Source organism: Staurois parvus, unplaced genomic scaffold (genome assembly GCF_062004578.1).
Source record: "Staurois parvus isolate SC_StPar_1 unplaced genomic scaffold, SC_StPar_1.0 ptg000153l, whole genome shotgun sequence".
In the NCBI taxonomy this organism is placed as follows: domain Eukaryota; kingdom Metazoa; phylum Chordata; class Amphibia; order Anura; family Ranidae; genus Staurois; species Staurois parvus.
The window spans coordinates 3,541,274-3,566,466 of NW_028317949.1; the positions used below are offsets into that span (position 1 = coordinate 3,541,274).

General features: G+C 40.2%; 1 protein-coding gene across 1 annotated transcript in view; it reads left to right on the forward strand.

Moving 5' to 3' along the window:
- MARCHF11 (membrane associated ring-CH-type finger 11) overlaps window positions 1–25,193 on the forward strand; it is a 92,066-nt gene that overhangs the window by 61,244 nt on the left and 5,629 nt on the right. Inside the window, exons 2-3 of the mRNA XM_089674883.1 lie at window positions 11,932–12,087; window positions 20,147–20,339. Coding sequence (XP_089531009.1) covers window positions 11,932–12,087; window positions 20,147–20,339 — 349 coding nt within the window. The remainder of the gene's footprint in view (window positions 1–11,931; window positions 12,088–20,146; window positions 20,340–25,193) is intronic.

Below are 25,193 nucleotides of genomic sequence, written 5' to 3' on the forward strand. Positions count from 1 at the left end.
TGCTGCCTCCTCCCTCTGCTATCTGCCTGAGTAACTTCTGACAGATTTTCCTGACTCCAAGAGATAAAAAGGTGATGGGGAAGAGAGCTCCAGCATACAGCCTGTGATTGACAGCCAGAGCTCTGCATGTTCCTTCTGTACTGTGAGTAGAGGGGCGTGTTTCTTCCCTCCAGCCAGGGCTGAGAGTTCAGATCGCCACCCTCTGGCACTTAGAGCTGAGAGATGCTGTATAAAGTGTGTGTTTTGGAAGGCTTCAGAGAAGACAGGCTGTAGATAAACAGGTATAACTTTTGTAGGAGGATTTGTTTCAGCTCTGTGTATCACCTGAGGCTGGTCACTTCACTGGGTATATGTAAGGGTTTACAACCACCTTAAGGTTAATAAATACTTCTACGATGGGTGTGGTAGCACCACATTTGAAGGAATATACACTTCCAAGTTGAAATGAGCACAGAGGCTGTATTTGAAAAAGAGGATTGTTGGACAGCACAACTGAAAAGCATTATGGGCTGACCAGCTAAACCCAGCAGACAACTGATATGGATACTGAAGTAGCTGTAAGTGCACAAGGGGGGATGTTTCTTTTTCAGCAAGCAAAGTAGTTTGTAGATTTTATTGGAGAGAAGAAAAGAATCACGGACTGGGCAGGAAGGCAACAATAAAAATTGATATTTTGATGATTTTTTTAATGGGGACTAGTAGGACCAGAACAAAGCATAATCTTTTTTTTTTTTTTGCACAGAGAACGAAATGCTTTGAATAAGAAAAAGAAATGTTAGCAGTATGCACTGTATCTTGCAGGCTATCAACAAAAAGAGAATGTATAGTAGTTTCATTTTATTTTCTTTATTACATTTATGTAACATTTATGAGCAACTCATGGTGCTCTGGGAATCCTTTGGCAGGTATTAAATATTTATTTGTAAATCCAATTCTCTGTTAAAAGGAAACCTGTACCAAAGATCGGAGCCATTGCTGACCCCTCCTGAAAATATTTCATTCATAGTTCTCATGCTTTTCCAGTGTTTTAGGTTACTAGATTTTTTTAATGTTCATAAGCTGCTTTCATGCACACATGTATAATTTACTTGATCTGTGAAAGGTGACATTCTCTAACACAATCACTACTACAAATTTATTTTAAAAAGAAAGAAAATAATATATGTTCAAACATTTATTGCTTTCATTATGGGTAGCAATGAATTTATTTTGTTGCCGTGTTCCTGCATGCTTCATTTGCTCTCTCATTAGGTAAAGAATAAATTATGGATATTGGGCTGCCTATTGTTATGTACAATCTTATTACCTAACACACAACTCTCTGAAAATGTGTCAATGAACAACGGTGAATTATAGGTGAACCTCTTTTTCTTTTTTATATGTGAGTATGCATTGTGCAGCCAGTAGAGTTGCTGAAAACTCAAACACTACACACCATATATATTTTATATGTATTAGTATAATGCATTGAATTTTGTAAGTCAGAATGAGTGTTACTACCATTACTGTTCTGATATTTGTATAAATGCTTTATATGTCACTTATGGTAGTAGAGCACCGCGGTTATGGTTGCAAACATCCCTTTTTGCAACACATTCTCAAATGTGGTATATATCTGATAATGTGTGCAAAAAGCCCTACACAACTCTGTGTTCAGGAGATGGGTCAAACCCTCCAACAACAAATGAACCCTCATAGACTTACAGTTGACAAAACAGATGTACCTGTAGTGGCCCATTTCTGCAGTATTGTCAACAGCATAAATGATCTCAAGATTATGGTACTGATGAGGAACTTCATAGGAAAATACAGAAAGAGATACTGAAATGGGAATGGGAATTTATACCAACATTTAAAAGTCTAGACTGTGGCCTAAATAGAGAGCGGCATTTTATACACTACAATATTTTGAGTTTTTGACTTCTGACTATAATGCCTTTCTTCCTTTAAAGGTTAAAATTAGGTAAACAAAAATTCCTACAGTTTTAGTCACATCATTTACCTGTAATGCCCCACATTGTGAAGGCAGCTGGATCCTGGAGAAATCTTCACGGCAGGCATGCCTGTCTTCTTCCTGTCTCTGAACATCCAGTGCTGCAGTGGGTCTTCAGGCAGAACAGCAGTACAGGTTGTCTAACAGGGACACAACCACTCATTACTCTTCCACCACTGAGAAAAATGCTTTCATTAATTACTCTGCATGTACAATCACTTGAGAATAGGGGAAAGAACCTGATGACTGATCAGACTTTCTTCAATTTACAGATCGTGTTACAGATAGTGTAAGCAATGAATGAACTTTTCACAATGGAGGAGGAGGAATGAGTTCAACGTAACTTAAAATTTTTTTTAAACATAAAGCTTAATTTAAAGTACTGTATACAGGGACGGACTGACAACTAATGGGGCCCTCGGGCAATAGGGGATCATGGGGCCCCTGTGTCCTTGCACAAACTTAAAAAGGCCTATGTAAAAGGTACCAGGGGCATCTCATGGGGCCCCCTACTGACCCCGGGCCCTCGGGCAGTGCCCAAGTTTCCAAATGGTCAGTCCGCCCCTGACTGTATAATAATTTAAAGTGGAAGGTCCACTTGTTTGCGTCCTCCCTCCCTCTACTGCCACGTCTGGCACTTTTTTTGAGGGAGTGGGATCCTAGCTCCCACTTCTGGTGAGATCCACCACAGCCCTTCTCCTTCCCATGAGACACTTCACAGGACCCAGAAGACTGTGGGACCATTCATAAAGCACATCGTAGCAGAAAACCGGTTGTGAAGCCTCAAGTCTTCACTGCTGGTTTCTCTTACTAAAGATCCCTGGACAGGTAAGTGTCCTTATAATAAACATCAGCAGCTACAGTATTTGTAGCTGCTGACTTAATTTTTTGGGGGGAGTCCGGAGCTCAGTTTTTAAGCATTTTTTTTAAACATAGCTTCTCTCACAACTCCCTCTTTAACAGTGTGTAGAAAAGCGAACTAAGGTTTTCCAGGAAGAAAATAGCATTTAAAAAGGAAAACAGCTATTTTTATTTTTATTTTGGCAAGCTTTGCTATGTGAATGGGAATAACAAAAAATATAAAGTAGATGGTAGTTCAATTTGGCTGCAAATGTGGAAATACGCTTTAAACTGGCCAATAAATGGTATCACTCAAAGACTCCTTTAAGTTCACCTTTAAAAAAAAAAAAAAAGAAATGCACATTTTTTTTAGATAAAAAAAATTGCATTTATTATTTTTTTTTCTGGAACCTGCAGAGCATTGCACCTGCAATCAGCAGATCATGGGTGCGATGTCAGGCTCCTGCGGGGTCTTAGTATAACTGTCTACCCGTACCTCCCATATGGGCAGTTACTGGAGAGCAGGAAGATCAACGAGAGCCCTCACAGTTCATTGAGAACTACAATACATCTGCTGCACTGGCAGACGGTAGTTGTAATTAATTAATTCACAGATCTTTGTAAATGAATGATATGGCCATGTGGATAGAGCCGCACATGGGTGCGCTCTTTTTAAATTGATCACAGCAAGGGATTGAAAGGGCGTAGGCAGGTGCTTTTTGGTAACATGTTACAAGTTACACCCCAAATACGGGTGTAACGTCACACTTTCCCATTGGTAAACTTAACCTTGACTCCTGGTTCACACTGATGTGGTGCGTAATTTGCAGCGTTTTCTGTGCGAATTCTGCACCGCATCAGAATCACACCCCGTTCATGCGAACCACTGCGGGTGTGTATGTTAAGTTAACAACACTGGATAAAGAGAAAACACACACCTAGTGCATTATCCAAGGTTTATTGTAAAGAGTAAAAAATAATAAAAACATACAAACGAAGCATGTATCTAAAAAGCATAGAAAAATGACGATGGCCACAGCGGCAGGCAAGGTGTCCTCACTGTCAGTGCGGTCAAATGTCTGACGCGTTTCGGGGACGAATCCCTTTCCTCAGACATGATGACCAGCCTCTGATGCAGATGTGTAATGGATGGAAAGTGGGAGCCTTGCTGGTGATGCATTCGTTTGTGAGTATGTTTTTATTATTTTTTACTCTTTACAATAAACCTTGGATAATGCACTAGGTGTGTGCGCCACCTATTTTCTCTATCCAGTGGCTGATTTCCCCGTCTGAGGAGGGCTGCACCCCTGAAGCATTTCCTTTGGTTTTCGCTGTCCTGATACCCTTGGCTTCCCTTTTGGCTGTGCATATCCTGAGGCGCTGGAGAGTACATACGATATTAAGTTAACAACACCCCGAAAGTGGTCCACATAACGCGGTGCGATGTGCAGAATTGGATCGCATAGGTGTGAATACCCATGCGATCTGATTCTGGTGTGGACCAAAAAAAGGATCCTGCGCCTTTTTGGTGTGGTTAGAGCCATACAAAATGTATGGCTCCAATCGCACCGCGTACAAATTGCATGTGATTTGCACAGGAATGCGGTGCGGTTCCTGTGCGAATCACATGCGGTCTACCGCACCGCATATATGTGAACCCAGGCTTAAACTCCAAACTTTCTGCATATGTTAATTACATAATGTATTTTCACTAGGTGCCCTTAACAGTCATAATTGCAACCCAACCGTAACACAGCACGACATGAAAGTCGCAGGGTTTGTGACCCTATATCGGGAATGCTCAAGGCCACAAAATATATTGATTATTTCTTATATGATATAAAAATTACATGTAACATAAGTACATTTGCATGAATAATATTCCTAATATTGAGAAAAATTCTATGTTCATTGACAGTTACCAATTTAATGACATGATACTTTCAAAATGAGTCATGTGATCCAAGTGACACATCCACTCTGCACATACTGTATATTGATTGATGTACACTGCTGTACTGCAGGTTATTAGTGTTTGGCCAACAGACAAATGTAATTATTAAATTGCATAGTTCACGCATTTACGGTATAATACTGTTAGGGAAATGTTATTATCTCATGTGTATGTGCACCTGTACTCCTCCTCCTTTCATTTCACACTTTCTGTTCATGCTAAAGAACAAACGCTCAACAAATGTATCCTGCTAGCCATTTAAAGGTTTTAGAGTAAGTGCTCTAGCTGTGCTTAGAATTTCCCTGGGGGAACTAAGAGCTAGAAAATACATCTCTATATACCATATAGCTAGTATTTGTGCTATCTGTTTTAATTAGTGGTTGTAAATAGCTTTTTGCTCCATTGACTTGTTAAAAAGGGGACTGCTGGTGAGTAAAATTTCTGTATTTGACAGATAAATAAAAAATGGCATGATATTGTCTTGTGGCATCCATCCAGCTATGTATTCGGTTAAAAAGGATTGGAGTAGATATATTTAGCTAGCTTTGTTAAATCGTCATTTTCTATTGAAACAGTGTGCTTCACGTAATTATAGGATATCAGGAGTTAGGAATGCTGCCTGCAATTAGATAAAAATAGAATTAGGACAGTAAAACAAAGGAATGCAATTATGGCAGGGACAGACTGGTCAAGCATTGCTGCATGCAACTGGAAAAGAAACAAAGAAGCCTTAGGAAGGGGGATTTTAGAAGACAGACTGGAAACATAAAAGGTGAACATACAATACAATGCTGTAGGTGGGGGGTCCACTGGAGACAAAACAGGTAAGGGATTTAAATGGAAGCACACAGGGGAGCCGCTAAGAAATATTTTGTGATTTATTAGTAGTTAAAGTATAATAAAAGTACACTTTTTTGGATAGAGTGGATTAGAATGCCTGTCAGGTCTTTAATCCTGTCTATGCCCTCGTTAGAGAGATTAATCCCTCCATATTTATATAGGATATATATATTTATTTATTTCAGGTACTTATATAGCGCCGTCAATTTATGCAGCGCTTTACATATATATTGCACATTCACATCAGTCCCTAACCCTCAAGGGGTGTACAATCTAAGGTCCCTAACTCACATTCATACTTACACATACTAGGGACAATTAAAACAGGATCCAATGCACCTACCAGCATGTCTTTGGAGCGTGGGAGGAAACAGGAGTACCCGGAGGAAACCCATGCAGGCACAGGGAGAACATTCAAACTCCAGGCAGGTGGTGCCATGGTTGGGATTTGAACCAACAACCCTAGTACTGCCAGGTGGAAGTGCTACGCATTTAGCCACTGTGCTGCCCTATATATATATATATATTGTTATCCCAGAGAGTAAAAATGAAACACAAAATCCAAAATTTTGGTGTTTAACCAGAACAGGAATAGAGAGGAAATCTTCCAATAGGGGCACTGGTTCCTGTGACAATCAGGGATTCTAGCAATTTTGATGGATTACTCTCACTTCCTATGGGAGAGGAAGTGAAGAAAAATCTCCCTAAAGAGACACAGAAAGAAAAACAGGTAGGGGTTATAACGTTCTCTTACTTTATCCAAATGAAAAAAATGTTTGTCTTTAGTTCCACTACTTTCAATAAAATATCCCAGTTTATTGTTACTCTAATATAGGTGGTAGACAGCTATGGACTCGTGCCACTAGAGCAGGAATGGGCAAACTACGGCCCACGGGCTGTATACGGCCCGGCGGACCTTTTAATCCGGCCCGCGGAGCGTGATACAAAAAAAAAACAGCCAGGGCAGGCAAACATTTGCATCATTCAGCGCGCTCAAATGCAATGATTGGCCAGTCTCGCTGCCACTCACATCCTGATAGCCAGTGATTGGCTGTCAGGATGTGTGTAGGCGGGGCAGCGTGACGAACGTGAGGGGAGCTAGGCTCCTCTCACAGTCCGCCCTGAAGACCGGAACGGCGCGGGAACACGCCGAGAGGAACGCGCGGAGCAAAGGTAATTTAATTTATATTAATTCACACATACACATCATTCATCTACTCTTGGTCCGGCCCCCGGGTCCAATATATGAACCCATTGTGGCCCTCAAGTCAAAAAGTTTGCCCACCCCTGCACTAGAGACTAGTTGTTGACAGGTCTCTGTGTTGAGGGTTTAGAAGAAACAACGTCAAATTTGTTGTTACCCAAAATGTGGGTGGTAGTAAAAGACTCCATTGGGATCTGGGGCTGCTACCCTTCTAGTACACTGACAGGGTATTTTCGGAAGGAAACATTTGAGTAAGTAAGCGCCCATTGTCCAAAAAAAAAATCTCACTTGATGGTTTGTTAGGATCCTTCTAATCAATCCTATGAACTAATATACTTCCATCACTAGGACTATTTTGGTTTCCTTGAGTAACAAGAGGGAGAGCCCAATGTACAATGCATTTCTAAAACACGTTGGCTCTCCTTGTGTACTTTTAGCTCCAATAAACAGTGCGATATTTTATGGACACAAGGCGTTCCCTCTTGTTACTCTAGGAAACCTAAATACTTCTAGAGATGGAAGTATATTTTTCAGCTCATAGGATTGGAAGGATCCTAATGTTAATTTAAATGTATATGTACATAACATAATCTTTAACACTTAGGGCTCATTCACACTTAACTAATTTCTAACTCTTGCCAAAAGCCCCTATAGCGTTTGACAGGCGTTAGACAGGCATTTGGGAAACCTTTTTAATGCTCCTCAAACGCTCCCCAAATTATTATTATTATACAGGATTTATATAATGCCAACAATTTGCTCAGCGCTTTATAATATAAAGGGAGACAATACAGCAACAATACAGTTCAATACACGAGGGTATGGAGGGCCTTGCTCCTTGGAGCTTACAATCTAACAGATGCCCTATGCACATTTTTGAGGCATTTGCCAAGCATTAAAACCTCACCAAAAACGCCTGTAATGAAGTTTAATGGTATTAACACTCTGCAAGGGCCCCGCAACCACCTCACAAACGCCCTGAAAATGCCTGCCGGGCATTTGAGGAGCTTCACCATAGACTTGAATGGGAGGCTTCAACTCCTCCTGACTCAATATGAGACGTCAATTTTGCCGCAACGCTAACGCTTCAGTGTGAACAGCACTGTGTGCTGCCATGTGTAGAATTTTCATAGGCATTTGAGAAGCCTTAAAACCGCTTCCCAAACACCTGTCTAACACCTGCTAAGACAGCTAGTGTGAACTTAGCCTAACTTCTTCAACCCTACCCATGTGCGTAAGTTGAGCTCAACATTTTTATGTCCTAAGAGAGCAGGGGGTCTTTCCTCAAATTATGTTTAATATATAAATATTAAGGGAACATTTACTCCTCTTAGTGTTTTATGTGTTGTTCTTGGGGTGTGTTGTTCTTTAGGAACTAGTGTTCTATGTGTTGCAATTCATCTCAAAGAAATATGTGGTTTGCTGGAAGAAAATGCAACAATGCAAATTTATTCTTAAATAGACACAGTTGATATAAAAAGTCTACACACTCCTGTTAAAATGTCAGGTTTCTGAGATGTAAAAAAAATGAGACAAAGATAAGTCATTTCAGAACTTTTTCCACCTTTAATGCGACCTATAAACTACAACTCAGTTGAAAGACAAGCTGAAACTTTTTATATCCACTGTAGGTGTGAATGTAACATAAATCTTTTTTGCAAATGTGGAATTTTACTGACATGATGAATAGAGGAGTATTCCAGAATGTAAGATGCTCATCTTGGTAATAACAACTTTGTTTACTTACATTTTACTCAACTTGTAAAGGACAGTCTAGTTGAAGGAAAATTGACCAATATATTTACCATATTTCGCGCTCCATAAGATGCACCTGACCATAAGACCCACCTAGGTTTTAGAGGCGGAAAACAAGAAAAAAATATTCTGAATCAATGGACTGCAGACACAGTACAGGAAATGGCCAGAGACTGCAAACATAGTACAGGAAATGACCAGAGACTGCAGACATAGTACAGGAAATGACCAGAGACTGTGGACATAGTACAGGAAATGACCAGAGACTGCGGACACAGTACAGGAGATGACCAGAGACTGCGGACATAGTACAGGAAATGGCCAGAGACTGCAAACATAGTACAGGAAATGACCAGAGACTGCAGACATAGTACAGGAAATGACCAGAGACTGCGGACACAGCACAGGAAATGGCCAGAGACTGCAAACATAGTACAGGAAATGACCAGAGACTGCGGACACAGTACAGGAGATGACCAGAGACTGCGGACATAGTACAGAAAATGACCAGAGACTTCGGACATAGTACAGGAGATGACCAGAGACTGCGGACACATTACAGGAAATGACCAGAGACTGTGGACATAGTACAGGAAATGACCAGAGACTGCAGACATAGTACAGGAGATGACCAGAGACTGCAGACACAGTACAGGAAATGACCAGAGACTGCAGACATAGTACAGGGGATGACCAGAGACTGCAGCCATAATACAGGAGATGACCATAGATTGCGGACACAGTACAGGACTTGACCAGAGACTGCGGACACAATACAGGGGATGACCAGAGACTGCGGACACAGTACAGGGAATGACCAGAGACTGTGGACATAGTACAGATGACCAGAGACTACGGACACAGTACAGGGGATGACCAGAGACTGCGGACACAGTACAGGACATGACCAGAGACTGCAGACATAGTACAGGAGATGACCAGAGACTACGATCATAGTACAGGAGATGACCAGAGACTGCGGACATAGTACAGGAGATGACCAGAGACTGTGGACACAGTACAGGGAATGACCAGAGACTGCGGACATAGTACAGGGAAAATACCAGGGACATAGTACAGATGACCAGAGACTGCAGACAGTGCAGGGGATGACCAGAGACTGCAGACAGTGCAGGGGATGACCAGAGACTGCAGACAGTAAAGGAGATGACCAGAGACTGCAAACATAGTACAGGAGATGACCAGAGACTGCGGACACAGTACAGGAGATGACCAGAGACTGCAGACATAGTACAGGAGATGACCAGAGATTGCGGACATAGTACAGGAGATGACCAGAGACTGCAGACATAGTACAGGAGATGACAGGAGACTGCGGACATAGTACAGGAGCTGACCAGAGACTGTGGACACAGTACAGGAGATGACCAGAGACTGCGGACACAGTACAGGAGATGACCAGAGACTGCGGACATAGTACAGGAGATGACCAGAGACTGCAGACATGGTACAGGAGATGACCAGAGACTGCAGACATAGTACAGGAGATGACCAGAGACTGCAGACATAGTACAGGACATGACCAGAGATTGCGGACATAGTACAGGAGATGACCAGAGACTGCAGACATAGTACAGGAGATGACAGGAGACTGTGGACACAGTACAGGAGATGACAGGAGACTGTGGACACAGTACAGGAGATGACCAGAGACTGCAGACACAGTACAGAAGATGACCAGAGACTGCGGACACAGTACAGGAGATGACCAGAGACTGCGGACACAGTACAGGAGATGACCAGAGACTGTGGACACAGTACAGGAGATGACCAGAGACTGCGAACACAGTACAGGAGATGACCAGAGACTGCGGACACAGTACAGGGGATGACCAGAGACTGCGGACATAGTACAGGGAAAATACCAGGGACATAGTACAGATGACCAGAGACTGCAGACAGTAAAGGAGATGACCAGAGACTGCGGACCTTTGGGAAGGGAGGAGGAGCGGGTACCTGAATTTGACAGGTACCCGCTCCCACTTCCGCGGAGTTGTCCTTCCCTCTTCTTCCCGCGCCGACTTCTGTGGCAGCCGGGTGCCAACTGCGCATGTGCGAGAAGCGCTGCGCTTTGTGAATGGCCCGGCACATTCTGGGACCTGTCATGTGTCCCAGAAGACGCCGGACCATTCACAAAGCGCAGCGCTTCTCGAGCATGTGCAGTGGGCACCCGGCTGTCACAGAAGCCGGCGCGGGAAGACTGTACAGCGCTTGAGCGAGGAACTGGTAAGGTCATGCAGGAGAGAAGAGCTGAGCAGCCAGCCCGATATTCTGACATGGTGGCGGCATTTTCCCCCCTTTTTTTGGGGGAAAAAAGTGCGTCTTATGGAGCAAAAATTACGGTAATATGTGCCATGTAGCAGGCCAATTCCATTTTTACCTGAAAAGAGGTAACACAGCTCTGTTACGTTTTAATATTGCTTACAACCACCTTTTGGTAGTACACAACATAAATAGGTCCAAATATAAAAAATTAACTCAACGAAAGCCTTAGTGTTTGCACAGTCATTATGTATGGCAATCCATGTAATGTGTCTAGTATGTGTATTTCCTATTGTCACCAGCTCCATCCAGTGGCTATAATGTGGTATTTTCCTGTTTGTGATATTTCCGAAAAATACTGCATTATGATCTCAAGATGGAGTCAGCAATTATAGTAAATACACATACTAGACACATTATACATATGATCTACAATGGCTATATATAAAGTTATAGCCACTGTCAAAGGTCTCTTCGCTGATTGATATATATATATATATATAGGCGGTATATAGGTATAGTCATTCTTATAGTGTTATTCACTGCTGCAGCTCCTTACTGAAAATTCTCCTCCTTCCAACCCCCCTCCCGACATTCTGACACTCTGATTCAGAGCTAGATATTGGATATCGGTAGGGGGGCAATGGAATTTGTAACTGCGCTTTAAGAAAGGTATAGGATGGAGTGATGGGAGGTACTCTGGTGGAATACTGGTTTGCGGATGCCAGAGAATTCTTTTCTTGGAGGCATTACACTGCTGAGTTGAGGATGTGGAAATTGATGACGGGTAAAATGTGCTGCTGGACCAGAGATGCAGTTACTGCAGCTTTTTCAGGGCACTGTGAAGGTACCAGAAGGCATTGAATAGGTGAATATTTGCCTTACCCATAACATGCTGTGAAACCTATCATTAAAATATACACCTTGGCCCTGGACAGCCGTTTAAAGTTCAAAAATGTGGAAGGGACCTGGCAAGTGTGTGAATTTTGTCAGCTTTTGATAAATATTTACATTGACATTTTGTAATCCATTTACTTTTTTTTTTCTTTTTTTCTATTCAAGGGCGAATTACTTAATCCATGTCGATGTGATGGGTCTGTAAGGTACACCCATCAACTCTGCCTTCTAAAATGGATTAGTGAACGAGGATCATGGACCTGTGAACTATGCTGCTACAGATACCAAGTTATAGCTATTAAAATGAAGAAACCTTGCCAGGTAAGGCAAGCCATCTGCATTTACAGGGCTTTTTCAACCAGTTTGATATTAATGTAATTAGTCCATAGTCAGCCTCAGTTTTGAAGAATCTTTGTTTACTGTCATCCAGAAGAGTACATTATTTGCCAAGTTCTTGTGGTTAACTAATCAGAAATGATCTTTTAAGAATATGAGTTACTGACACTAATTGCAATTTAAAAAGCCACAGGTGTGGGACATTAATTGTGTCTGTACCAAGGTCAAACATTCCAGGGTATGTAAACTTTTCATCCGGGCCATTTGGGTAAATCATTATGATTTAAAAAGGAGCCAAACAACTATTTGATAATAAATGGCTTCATATGACCACCATCCTTCAATAAAAGAGCATTTTTTGGCATGATCAGTCATATTTTCAATATCAATGCCAAAATTTCACAATTTCTGCCAGGGTATGTAAACTTTTGAGCACAACTGTACATACACACACATACAGTTACACTTATTAACACACACACAAATACATACATACCTTACGACATACATACAGATATAAACACACACATACATACATACCTAAAACAAAAACAACCTGTGCCAGAAAAACTATGTGAAACATTTTAAAGTGAATGCTGCTGTGCCTTGATAAGAATCAAAAATATTGATAAAAATCAAAAATCAGTGAAACAATAAAACAGCGCAAAACAAGAAATGAATCAAAAAATAATTATACACAAATCATAATAAATTCTATGGTTATAAAATAAAACCACCAAAATATAACATTTGTGTCCAAATACAAAAAGTGATGAAACCAAAAACAAAGAAAGTCCCCTTTAACTTCCCTAGCGGTATTCCCGAGTGTAGCTCGGGGTAGAATGTTTGTACCAAAAGCGGTAACCCCGAGCTACACTCAGGCTTACCCTGCGGCGCTGCATAGGGAGTCCCTGCAGCACTTACCTTGTCCTTCGCTCCCCTGATGTTTCCCCTGCAGCATCCCCGGCCATCTCCTCCGGCCGATGCCGGCATCCGGCTTCTGTGTTCCGGTCCCTGTGACGTCGGGACTTACGGGCGCTGCCGGCGGCGGGAAATTTGAAAATTTTAAAAAAATGTCATTTTTTTCAAAACAAATTTTACATAGTAAAACATTGCTGTTTCAACCCATTTCACATACATTTTGTCCCGAGTGCTTTGTCCTGTGCCCTGCCTGCATTTTGTCTGTTCTTTCTGCCTGGAAACTGAGAAAAGTCCATGGCGTCCAAAAAGTGTCCCTTTAGGTCAAAAGCGGGTTTAGATCAGCTAGAGAACAGCGATAGTAAATTAGAACCACTTGCAGAATTGAGTGATAATGATTTGTGGGGAAATTCGTCATCAGACACTGAAAACGATTTTGCGACTCTGCTCAGCGATGTGCGAACTTGGCGCTCTATTTCAAATTTCAGTGTTTTCGGTTTGATTATATTATTGAATTAAATGTAATATTATTATATTATTATTTTTTATGATTATTTATTAAATTATAATTTATGATTTTGTGTTTCAAATTTTATCCTACCCGGGATGTTTACTAGACTCTTGTTCAGACAGATTTCAGTGAGTTATTCCTAAAAATTACAGCCTACAATAAAAAAACTACATATTTCCATGCAAAATAATGGTACCGCTTTCAGCACCAAAAATCTGAAATAATCAGACCGCTAGGGAGGTTAAACATGCAAATTGTGCTCCAAAAATTTTCAGGATAAGGGTAATACAGAGAAAAGATTCCACGGATCCATACCTTCCTGTGAATACTGATGTATTCCGCACTCACCAAAGGTAAGTATAAATTGTACTTTATGGATACAATATTATCCTCCAATTCCCAGGGAAAATTTCCTCTCCATAGCCTTCTCCATATACAAGAGCTTCCTTACGTCCAACTTCAAGTTGTTTCCTGACTGCTTGTCACTGTTCTGACTGAGCTCCTTCTGTGCCGATCTGCAGTTCAGAAGAGAAGCAGGAGCTCTGGCTTATCTGCCAGCCTTGTTCTACCCGCATGGCTCAGACCACACTCTGACGGAGAAAGGATGGTCTAAATTGTGGGCACCTAGAGCTAGAGCTGCCTGCATTTACCTTTCAGCTATTTGGAATAGATCTACTGTTCTCATGAAACTCTGGGTGTCCTAATCAGCCAACTTTCCTTGCTGCACTTTCCACAGGCAAGCAGCATCAAAAGGAATGCAGCGGCTGATACGTCTCCCTTCTGTCTGAATTCCTCTTGCTGCTGCTTGTCTGTGGTCTGTGGATGAGCTTCACTAAAAAATCAGCCGTCTCCCTCATAGCTGTTGTCAGATTGGCCGTGGCAGAAGAGGAGGGGGCAAGTCGGACCTCTTAGCTATGGTTAGAAAGCACTTATCAACATGGAACAAAGTACATTGTGTATTTTGTCCCACAGGGAACAGATCTGTAACAAAAACTATGTTAATAGATCTTCCTTAGGTTTTAACGGTTGCCGCATCTTGCATTTTCCCACGGTCGACGGTCAAAACGTTCCTATCCTGAAAGCCATTCTTCCGCATTCAGGAGAGGGAGGTGTATCTTCACCTAAACACAACAGCTCCTAAACTCTGCTAAAAGCCTATGTGTACATGGACACATAGGCTTTTATGGCGTTTAGTATAGGAGCTTTGGCAAAAAAATGCCAAAAGCTCCTAAACCCGAGTTCAGGAACTGCTCGTGTACATCAAGCCTTAACCCCTTAACTGATTACAATTCCCTGTGTGGAAGTCATACAGTGATTAGTTACTATAGGACACTGCACTGAACAATTTGCTCTCTACATGATAAGGCCAAATTACCCTTTTGTCAACAATATAAAACATTTTTTTAATAGGTTATTGCATACAACCATTCATCACATGTATCTCTTCGGCCCCTCAATAGTTTGGGTGCATGGCTGGCCTATACTGGTGTTGTAAGGAACAAATAAATGAGGAAGGCAGATCCCTAAGCACTCTATTTGCATATTTATTTGAAGGTCTATGTTGAAAACATCCAATGTTTCAGAGGCATGAAGTTCTTTTTTATCAAGGTGACAAAATGTATTGTAAATATGCACACTGAGTGCGTGGCGTGCTAGCCTACAAATGTATTTTGATTATATATGCTTCTAATAGAGATACCTGTAGGCTGGTGCCTAGGAGTATACAGTTGCAATGTGAGGCTGTAAATTGTAGCACCGCTCCTAAGTATGCCAATTATGTACCCAGTACTGTGGACTGTGTTTAAATAGCCATGAAGAAAAATAGACTGTGCACTTTGCAAGTGCAGTTACACTTTGCACACAGAGCTTAAATGAGGTGAAGCTTCACTTTGCATAGAATGCCCAATCACATGCAATGAAAACAAAAAAACAACTTTTTGCTTGAACATTATTGGGTGATGGAAGTCAGCCGTGGTTCCGTTCATTTACTAAGCTCTGGAGCCAATGCCCTTGCAGAGTGCAACTGCACCTGCAAAGTGCACAGTCTATTTGCCTTTAGTAAATCAACCCCATAGCTGGCAACCCCATGCAGCCCATTACACACTCGCACACAAACTCAGAGTAACTGAGTGAACGCTCTCATGTGCAAATGCAGAGATTTCCGTGCAGGGCTGACTTTGCAACTCAGATCTGTGGAGTGACACAGAAAACACCAGGATCCTTTGTGCAATGAAGCCTGGAATATGGCAGAAGAGTATATTTGTATGTTTAATGAGCTCTTCTCCCTTTGCACAGAAGATAGTTACTGACCTCTCCTTAACAATCCCTATGTAATGTACCTGAACCCATTGTCACGTTCCCCAAAGCCATACACTGTTTCTCTTTCTAGAAACATGCACAGTAAATTGATTTTCCATTTTCAACGCAGAAGTGAAGAATCCTTAATATAGTAATCTCACTCTATCACTGAAAAGTATGACACACCTGACTTGCCTGCTGCATGAACTGCACCTTATAAGACTCTGTTACATGGTATGGACCTAGACCTGGCCCTGTGTACTTTTTGGGTAATAGAAAATCATTACAAATAAAGAAACAAATACAGATAATGCATCATATGCTATAATACATTATTTCAAAGATTCATGTCAGTAAATATTTTAAAGATATTCACATTATATATTCATTTATATAGAAAATAAAAATCAATATACTATCCCCCTAAACAAGTTGAACAAGTGAAATGATTGATTGATGTATACATACATGACATTCTGTAATACAATATTCCATTTCTGTAGCAGTAATCATGTATGGAATGGGCACTTCAAGAAAACCGCATAAATCTTAAGTATGTGGATACAAATATAAACCAGCATATATAACCACTATACAAATGATTTTATTGTTGTTAAAATTTACCTTTACGTTTCTGTCTGCAGACAGCTCTGATTTTCTAAAGCTGTCAAAAAATGTGTTCCTTGCAATAACCTATTCTATCTTTTTCCTGCTTATGTGATTGGTTCTGTGTTTTTTGACAGCTGGATGTAAAAATAAAAGTTACTCTAATAACCCTTCATAGTTAAAGGGAAGCAGACACGGCCATTTATAAGACAGTACAGCTGTCCCTGCTGTATCGGGCCTCATCACTTGGAAAGGGAGGCCCGCCACCTGTCAAGCAGGAGGACTGGCTGTACTACCGTATTGCCAACTCTTGTGGATCCCCCTGCAGCACTGCTAGCTTCTCTTCCTTTTATCCCTCCAGTTGCAATCCAGGGGAATCGGTATCTGTGTCCCCACTCATCTGCTATATGGGCCCTCCCTTATGTGCCTCCCTCCTCTGCAGCACTGCTGGCTCCCTTTCCTCTTTGCTCCCACCAGCAGCTGCTGTGGGCATACAGGGAGATTGTTTCAGGATGGAGAGTAGGGGAAGGGGTCAGTAAATATGTCATATTTATCGGCCCCTTTCTTTCCTGAATGAACATAATGAGGGATCAGTTTTGATTACCCTTGTGCCCATTATTAACCGAAGCATAGTAAACAGTACTTACCATACTTCAGTTTGTGAATGAACTGCAAATCACAGAGTGCTTCCCATTCATTCACTGTCCAGTACAGCTGAGGCTGTAGGGACTGGTTAATCTATGTCCTCAGTCCCTTCCTCTTTCTCAAATGTGAGACAGCAGGGGTCTGTTTAGACCCTCTGATATTTATCCAAAGGTCTCACAACAGGGCAGTTAAAAAAATAAAAACAAAGAAATAAAAATTTAAATTCTAAAAAAAGTAAAAAAATAATAAAATTATAAAAAATCATTTGAAAAAAAAAGCACTCATTCAAATGTGCTTTGCTTTATGAAGAGCAGTCAGCATTTGGATCGCCCTTGAGAAAGCATTTTATAGGGAGTGGTGAGGCATATTGCCTCCACACCGCCTGCTTTAACCCTACACTAGTGCCCGCAACTGGGTGCTTTGTATGTGGTTGCGGGGTACTTGCAGAGCAGTGCTATTCACCTGAACGGGTCTTCAATGGGGGTATAATTTCTGTCATGGCTGTGAAGCATAGCATCATGTCTATGGCATTTTAACAAGAATACCATTTGATCTTTTCTGAGGATTTTGGGTGTTTTCTTAAAGCAGCCCTGGTGCAAATTCTTATTACAACACTGAGTTTACTCCAGTGTGTGATAATGACGGTGGACCCTCCTACTCCCCAGTAATTTTGAGAAAGCAGATTCTTGGTGGAAAATTGTCAGTCAAACAGCGCCTGCATCTAATCAGATGCGGGCACTGTTTGGAAATTGTCAAGATACAGTAGTTCTAGCAAAAGATTTATCCATCTGTACTGTTTAGGGTTGAATGAAAACTGTTTATGTGTGGTCAACTTTACCATAAGATTTAAAAGGTCTGTGATGTGTAGTCACAGGTTGAAAAGCGCTCATGTACGCTGATCAGGGTGGATAAAAATCAATGATTTTTAAAAAAAAAATTTTAAAAATCTGATTTTTTTTATTTAAATTGGATTTTTTTGATTTAAATCGGATTTTTATAAAATAAAATGCTTTTTGAGGAAAATATATTACCATCCAAAGGTTATTCCATCATGAAATAAAGATTAGTTTTTTAATTATGTAGAATAAGGCTGTATATGTTTAATTTTTTTGGTAAATAAATTCCATGAATCCATTCACAATGTTATGCTCTTCCAGAGGTTTTTGTAAGATTATTGGGCAGTTTCTCTGCCTACAAGATATTATCACAGATGCTTGGTTTACGTTTGCAGTTCTCAAAACTGAATTTGACTCAGCGGAGATCACATGCCTCTTCTTCACAGCAAAAATGTTATAACATGAACAGAGTTAAGAAAAAGACCTTAATCCTAACTTCTACAAACCTATGAATACAGAATCAACCCCTTCAGTGCTAAGTTTCAAGAAGTTCAGTGAATAGAATAGAAACAATATTTTTCTGATTGTTTGGAGTGGAATAGATCTGCACAAGAAGAAAGTGAAACTAAGTGTGAGGAGGAAGGGGCTGACATTCTAAGTTTCTTAAAATATATATATTTTGTTTAGCCAAATTAGTTAACAAACATGGATGTTTAAGCAAATCACATATGCTGGAATGTTATTGTTTCAGTTGAATAAATCTATTTAAATTGTTATTATTAAGGTAATGATTATTTTTCTCCTTCCTAAGTACAACAGAAAAGTTGTCCAAATATGAATGATTAACCTATTAAACTGGGGATAAAAAAACTAATATGAAAAGTTGTTATTCTAAAAATCTTCATCTACTTGCATATTAAAGTTATACCAGCAAGAATTAGTCTGTGTAGAAAACTAGGATTTAAATCAAGCCTTACTGACTAGTGATTTAAATTGTGATTTAAATCAGTTTGATTTAAATCAAATCCACCCTGACGCTGATAATATGACAGATTAGGTTACTGTAAATGTTATGCGCTGAAAATAATTATGTACAGTATGTCATCCTATTTGTGTTGTGCATGATCAGAATTCTGCAAAACCTAATGAAATTGACATGAGAAAAAAAGACTTTTATAGATATTTGTTCTGTTTGCTGTTTCCTTTATTGCCATGCTGTAGGGGGTAATTTTGTTTGTTTTGTTTACTATGCAACAAAAAGAAAATGACAAAAATTAATTAAAAAAAATAAAAAAAGAGAATTGGAAAAAAAGTTTGCAAAAAGAAAGTTTGGATATATAAAAAACCTAATGCAGGCCCTATACATATGGATTTTCAGACGAGAATATTTGTATGAATATTCATATGAAAAATGTCGGTACATTTGAGTATACGAATATCGTTTGAAAATGAGGGGGGAGTTTTAAGAGTCTAGTCCCATCTTCATCAATCACCAGTGTTTTGGAAGGGGTACAAATTTTTTGGGGGGAACCCCTCTCAAAGCAACCTACAATGTTTAGGGGCATGCAATCGGGCATCAACATAACAGGGAGGTTGCATATTTACTGCTTCCTTTGCTTTAGCGAAATAGGTCAGCCTACATGCCTGGTGTCCCAGACTGGTTAGCTGGCAAATAAATTTAATTTCAACCTAAAAGTGCTGACATTGTGTTAAAAAACAGGGGTTCAGCACTCTCCTTGTGTTGGCTAAAGAATTGGGGGTGAATTTTTGGCAAAACCTTTTAATAAATATTTTCCAAAGAGAACACTGAAATAAGATCTCCTCTCCAGATTTCCTGCGCCATTTCCCTCACCATAAAATATCAAACCATATGCTTCAAAAGGAAAAATCTTATTCCTCTATTTGCATTTTCAGTAATGGAGATTGCAACTGCCTTGTAATTGTAATGGAAGGTGGTTGTGATTTTGAACTCAATTGCTAGTTGGTGCCCAAGGATGCTTTTTTGTTATAGGCAGACTTTTGGAGTTTATTAATGTATCCAAGAACAAAACTGAGGAATGACAATTCCTATAAATGTTATTACATTCTGAATTCTGTGTGTTGTTGGTTTTTTATGAGTAATACAAGTTATTTTTCAGTCTTTTGGAGTCATAATGGATAAATACCTATTTGAAATTGCAAAAATGAACTTCCACTGTTTGCTAAAATGATTTCTGTTTCTGTGTTTCAGTGGCAGCGAATTACAGTAACATTGGTGGAAAAGGTTCAGATGATTGCTGTCATACTTGGATCTTTATTCTTAGTGTCTAGTGTGACATGGTTATTATGGTCCGCATTTAGCCCTTATGCAGTATGGCAAAGAAGAGACATCCTTTTCCAGATCTGCTATGGAATGTATGGTTTTATGGATCTAGTGTGTATAGGTAAGTTTTATCATTTATTTTTCATAATGGTGTATTTAAAATAAAACTCTTAAATTTAAGGGTATGATGGCATGATGAAGCATAAGCCAGCCATTAGTTCTTAATCATGCTAAGACTGAACTGATGAGATTGATTACCTTTCTTCTTTAACAATCTGTCTTATTGTATATACAGTATCACACAGAAGTGAGTACACCCCTCACATTTATGTAAATATTTTTTTATATCTTTTCATGTGACAACACTGAAGAAATGACACTTTGCTACAATGTAAAGTAGTGAGTGTACAGCTTGTATAACAGAGTAAATTTGCTGTCCCCTCAAAATAACTCAACACACAGCCATTAATGTATAAACCGCTGGCAACAAATGTGAGTACGCCCCTAAGTGAAAATGTCCAAATTGGGCCCATTTAACCATTTTCCCTTCCCAGTGTCATGTGACTCGTTAGTGTTACAAGGTCTCAGGCGTGAATGGGGAGCAGGTGTGTTAAATTTGGTGTTATTGGCCTCACTCTCTCATAATGGTCACTGGAAGTTCAACATGGCACCTCACAGCAAAGAACTCTCTGAGGATCCGAAAAAAAAGAATTGTTGCTCTACATAAAGATGGCCTAGGCTATAAGAAGATTGCCAAGACCCTGAAACTGAGCTGCAGCACGGTGGCCAAGAGCATACAGCAGTTTAACAGGACAGGTTACACTAAGAACAGGGCTCGCCATGGTTGACCAAAGTAGATGAGTGCACGTGCTCAGCGTCATATCCAGAGGTTGTCTTTGGGAAATAGACGTATGAGTGCTACCAGCATTGCTGCAGAGGTTGAAGGGGGGTGGAGGGTCAGCCTGTCAGTGCTCAGAACATACGCCGCACACTGCATCAAATTGGTCTACATGGCTGTCATCCCAGAAGGAGGGAACATGGATTACTGGAACCATGTCCTGTGATCTGATGAGACCAAGATAAACTTATTTGGTTCAGATGGTGTCAAGCGTGTGTGGCGGCAACCAGGGGAGGAGTACAAAGACAAGTGTGTCTTGCCTACAGTCAAGCATCGTGGTGGGAGTGTCATGGTCTGGAGCTGCATGAGTGCTGCCGGCACTGGGGAGCTACAGTTCATTGAGGGAACCATGAATTCCAACATGTACTGTGACATACTGAAGCAGAGCATGATCCCCTGCCTTCGGAGACTGGGCTGCAGGGCAGTATTCCAACATGATAGCGACCCCAAACACACCTCCAAGACAACCACTGCCTTGCTAAAGAATCTGAGTGCAAAGGTGATGGACTGGCCAAGCATGTCTCCAGACCTAAACCCTATTAAGCATCTGTGGGGCATCCTCAAATGGAAGGTGGAGGAGCGCAAGGTCTCTAACATCCACTCCAGTGGCAACCTGTGAAGCTCTTTTAAACTCCATACCCAAGAGGGTTAAGGCAGTGCTGGAAAATAATGGTGGCCACACAAAATATTGACACTTTGGACCCAATTTGGACATTGTCACTTAGGGGTGTACTCACTTTTGTTGCCAGCGGTTTAGACATTATTGGCTGTGTGTTGAATTATTTTGAGGGGAAAGCAAATTTACACTGTTATACAAGCTGCACACTCATTACTTTACATTGTAGCAAAGTGTCATTTCTTCAGTGTTGTCACATGACAAGATATAATAAAATATTTACAAAAATGTGAGGGGTGTACTCACTTCTGTGAGATACTGTATACTCATATTTGACTAAAGCTGGCCATACATGGATCGAAATCAAAACCCTGCTGAACTGGCCAAATTTTTATTCATATATGGGCACCCTGGTTGTACACAAGTCAATCTATTGATTGACTTGTGTACAACCAGCCTGCCGGGTTTTTCCCAAATGATCAGTACCATCGGCTATAGCTGTCAGGGAAGGCTTCTAACTGGCAGAACTGGCAGCACTGCGGGAGGGTTTCCCCCATCAACACTGACTGTTGATCGACAGATTTACTTACCTTCCACCCATGGTGGAAAGAAAGACAATTTTATAATCTATGGCTTGTTTTAAATAAGGTGGTTACGTTTGCTCTCTCCTGGCAATAAAAATAGTCAGCAGTAAATATATGCACAGCAGTAGAAGTTCAGGATAACCCCAGATTTGTGCCAGTAATGTTCTGGCACAAAGTGAAGGTTTAGGGTTCAACTGCTTTATCAAGCATGAAATGAGAATACACAATATTATTTTTCACCAGCACACCATACTTGTTCCAGGTATATACTGTTATTGAGTCACCATAACTAACGTAGCTGAAAACCAAAGTTTAAGGGCCACATAGGACCCCTTTTGCCAAGGCAGCAAGTCCGTCTTAATGAAGTGGTTCTGTGTGACCTCAAAATGTTCATTTCCTACTATGTCAGTTTTGGTGATTGGTAACCATCTCTTCCTGATACAATAATAGTGTGCTGGTGAAATATGTTTTTGATCCATATTAGAAGGGGATGTCCTTCTGAAGCTTCAGCATGCAACATTTTAATTACTAATTAGATGGCATGCAATATGTGAACTGTGAGTATACACTAAAAATATATGTACATTTAGTAGGGATTGTTGAATAAATCTTGTTTGAGCTGGGAGCTGAGCTGTTTTCATCACTCTCCATAAAAACAAACAAAACATAAAGGAAAAGGTATACATAAAGGAAAACAAAGGATAAAGGACACATAGCACAGATCATCAGGGGTCATTTCCTGAAGCACATATTGCACCTTTTAAAAGTGGAATTTAAATTGGAAGTGTTCCCATGCCCAGACTATGAACAATATGGTGTTCACATATTTTGAACAAGCAGTGAAAGCAGTATAAAACAGGCCTCATTCACTTATTTACCTCTGTAGTTATAAGGACTGTGGAAAAATGTATCCCCAAATTTCATAACAGAGGCAGTAAAATCACACCTCTTTTTCTTTTATTTTTTATGGAAGCAGAATCATGGCAGCCTGGAAGCTTTCTAATGTAAACAAACAGGTGTTTCTGTTAAGCTGTTGGAAACCAACTGATGCCTGACCATAGAGTCAGTGTTTTTATCTTTGAAAATGTATTAACAGCTTCCTGACTGCCCTATAGCATAAATACTGCTACAGGGCAGCACGAGTACGCAAAATATATTCATGATTTTGAATTTCCGGGTAGGGGGCTCGCGCATGCGCGTCCTACCCAAACCGCCATTCATGGCCACGGCTGGCAATCACCGGGTCCTGGACGATGTTTACCTGCCGGCGCCTGGTGATTACCGAGCATCTCCGATGGGAAAGAGGACTGTTTTGTTTACTAACAGTTCTCCTCCCTGTCAGCTCAGGCACACTGCTTTGGATGGCTGTGCACAGCACAGCCATCCAAAGTAGTGTGCTTACAGTGAAGCACACTGGCACGGCCCCCTAGTAAAACACTTCCTGCACACCGTTAGCCCTTTGATCGCCGCTCATGTTAACCCCATTCTGCCCAGTTCCATTAGTACAGTGTCAGTTTTTTTTAACACTGATGACTGTATTGGTGTCACTGGGGATGCCAGTGACACCAAGTCAGTTCCTCCCAGTGTCAGAATGTCCGCCACAGTCCTGCTATAAGTCACTGATCGCTGCCATTACTAGTAAAAAAAAAAATTTGTAATTTGTAAACGCTATAATTTTCACGTAAACCAATTAATTTACAAGTATTGGAATTTTTTTTAGCAAAGACAGCAGAATACATTTTGGCCTAAATTTATGATGAAATTTGATTTTTTAAATTTTTTTACTGGACATGTTTAATAGCAAAAAGTTAAAATTATTTATTTATTTTTTTTCTCAAAATTATCGTTTTTTTTTATAGTGCAAAAAATTAAAAATGCACAGGTGATCAAATACCACTGAAAGGAAGCTCAATTAGTGGGAAAAAAGGACATAAATTTAATTTGGGTGCAGCGTTGCATGACCGCGCAATCGTCAGTTAATGTAACGCAGCGTCGTAACACAAAAAAATGGCCTGGTCAGGAAAAGGGGGGGTAAATCCACAGAAGGACAAGTGGTTGTATAACATTACATGCAGATAGAGAGGTCAGGAATGGCTTGTTTTAAAGTCATTCTACAGCTTGTTAGGAATATGTAAATTATTTAATGTCTATTTCATGTCATAGGCTGGGAACATGTGCACCTAAAAGTTTGTGAACTCTCACACTGCCCTAAAGACTGCCCCGTCACCTTAGTGAAGGAATCTATCTATCTATCTAATCTTTCTATTCTATCTATCTATCTATCTATCTATCTATCTATCTATCTATCTATCTATCTATTCTGTCTATCTATCTATCTATCTATCTATCTATCTATCTATCTCTCTATCTATCTATCTATCTATCTAATGCTCTCTCAATAGCAGAATCTTCTCATATTTACAATTCTTTTAATTTGATATCTCTTAAAATTTTCATTAAAAGTAAGTTATTTTATCATTTATAAGATATAAAGTAATTGTTGTAGATTACAAATGTGCAAGAAAAACATACTTACAAATCACATTTGCTTCATTATAGAAACATATTAATTAGAGCAAAGCCTTGAAAGACAATGTGTGACATTTATTGACATTTTCACAGCAATGCGTACATCATTAAATCTCTTAGATTATCACTAGTAATTACAACGCTGGTCAGAATTCATGGGAAGGGCATGAGTTACTGCAGGCCATTTAAATATCATTTTACAGGCAATACAGAATGAGTCAATAAGCAGGCACAGCCAAAGGAAATAACAACAGCATGGCAAAAGAGGGGTCCCTCACATTGTGATAAACGGCAATGAATGACATTTTGAAAGTATCACAAACGCATCTATATAAATATGTTAATTAA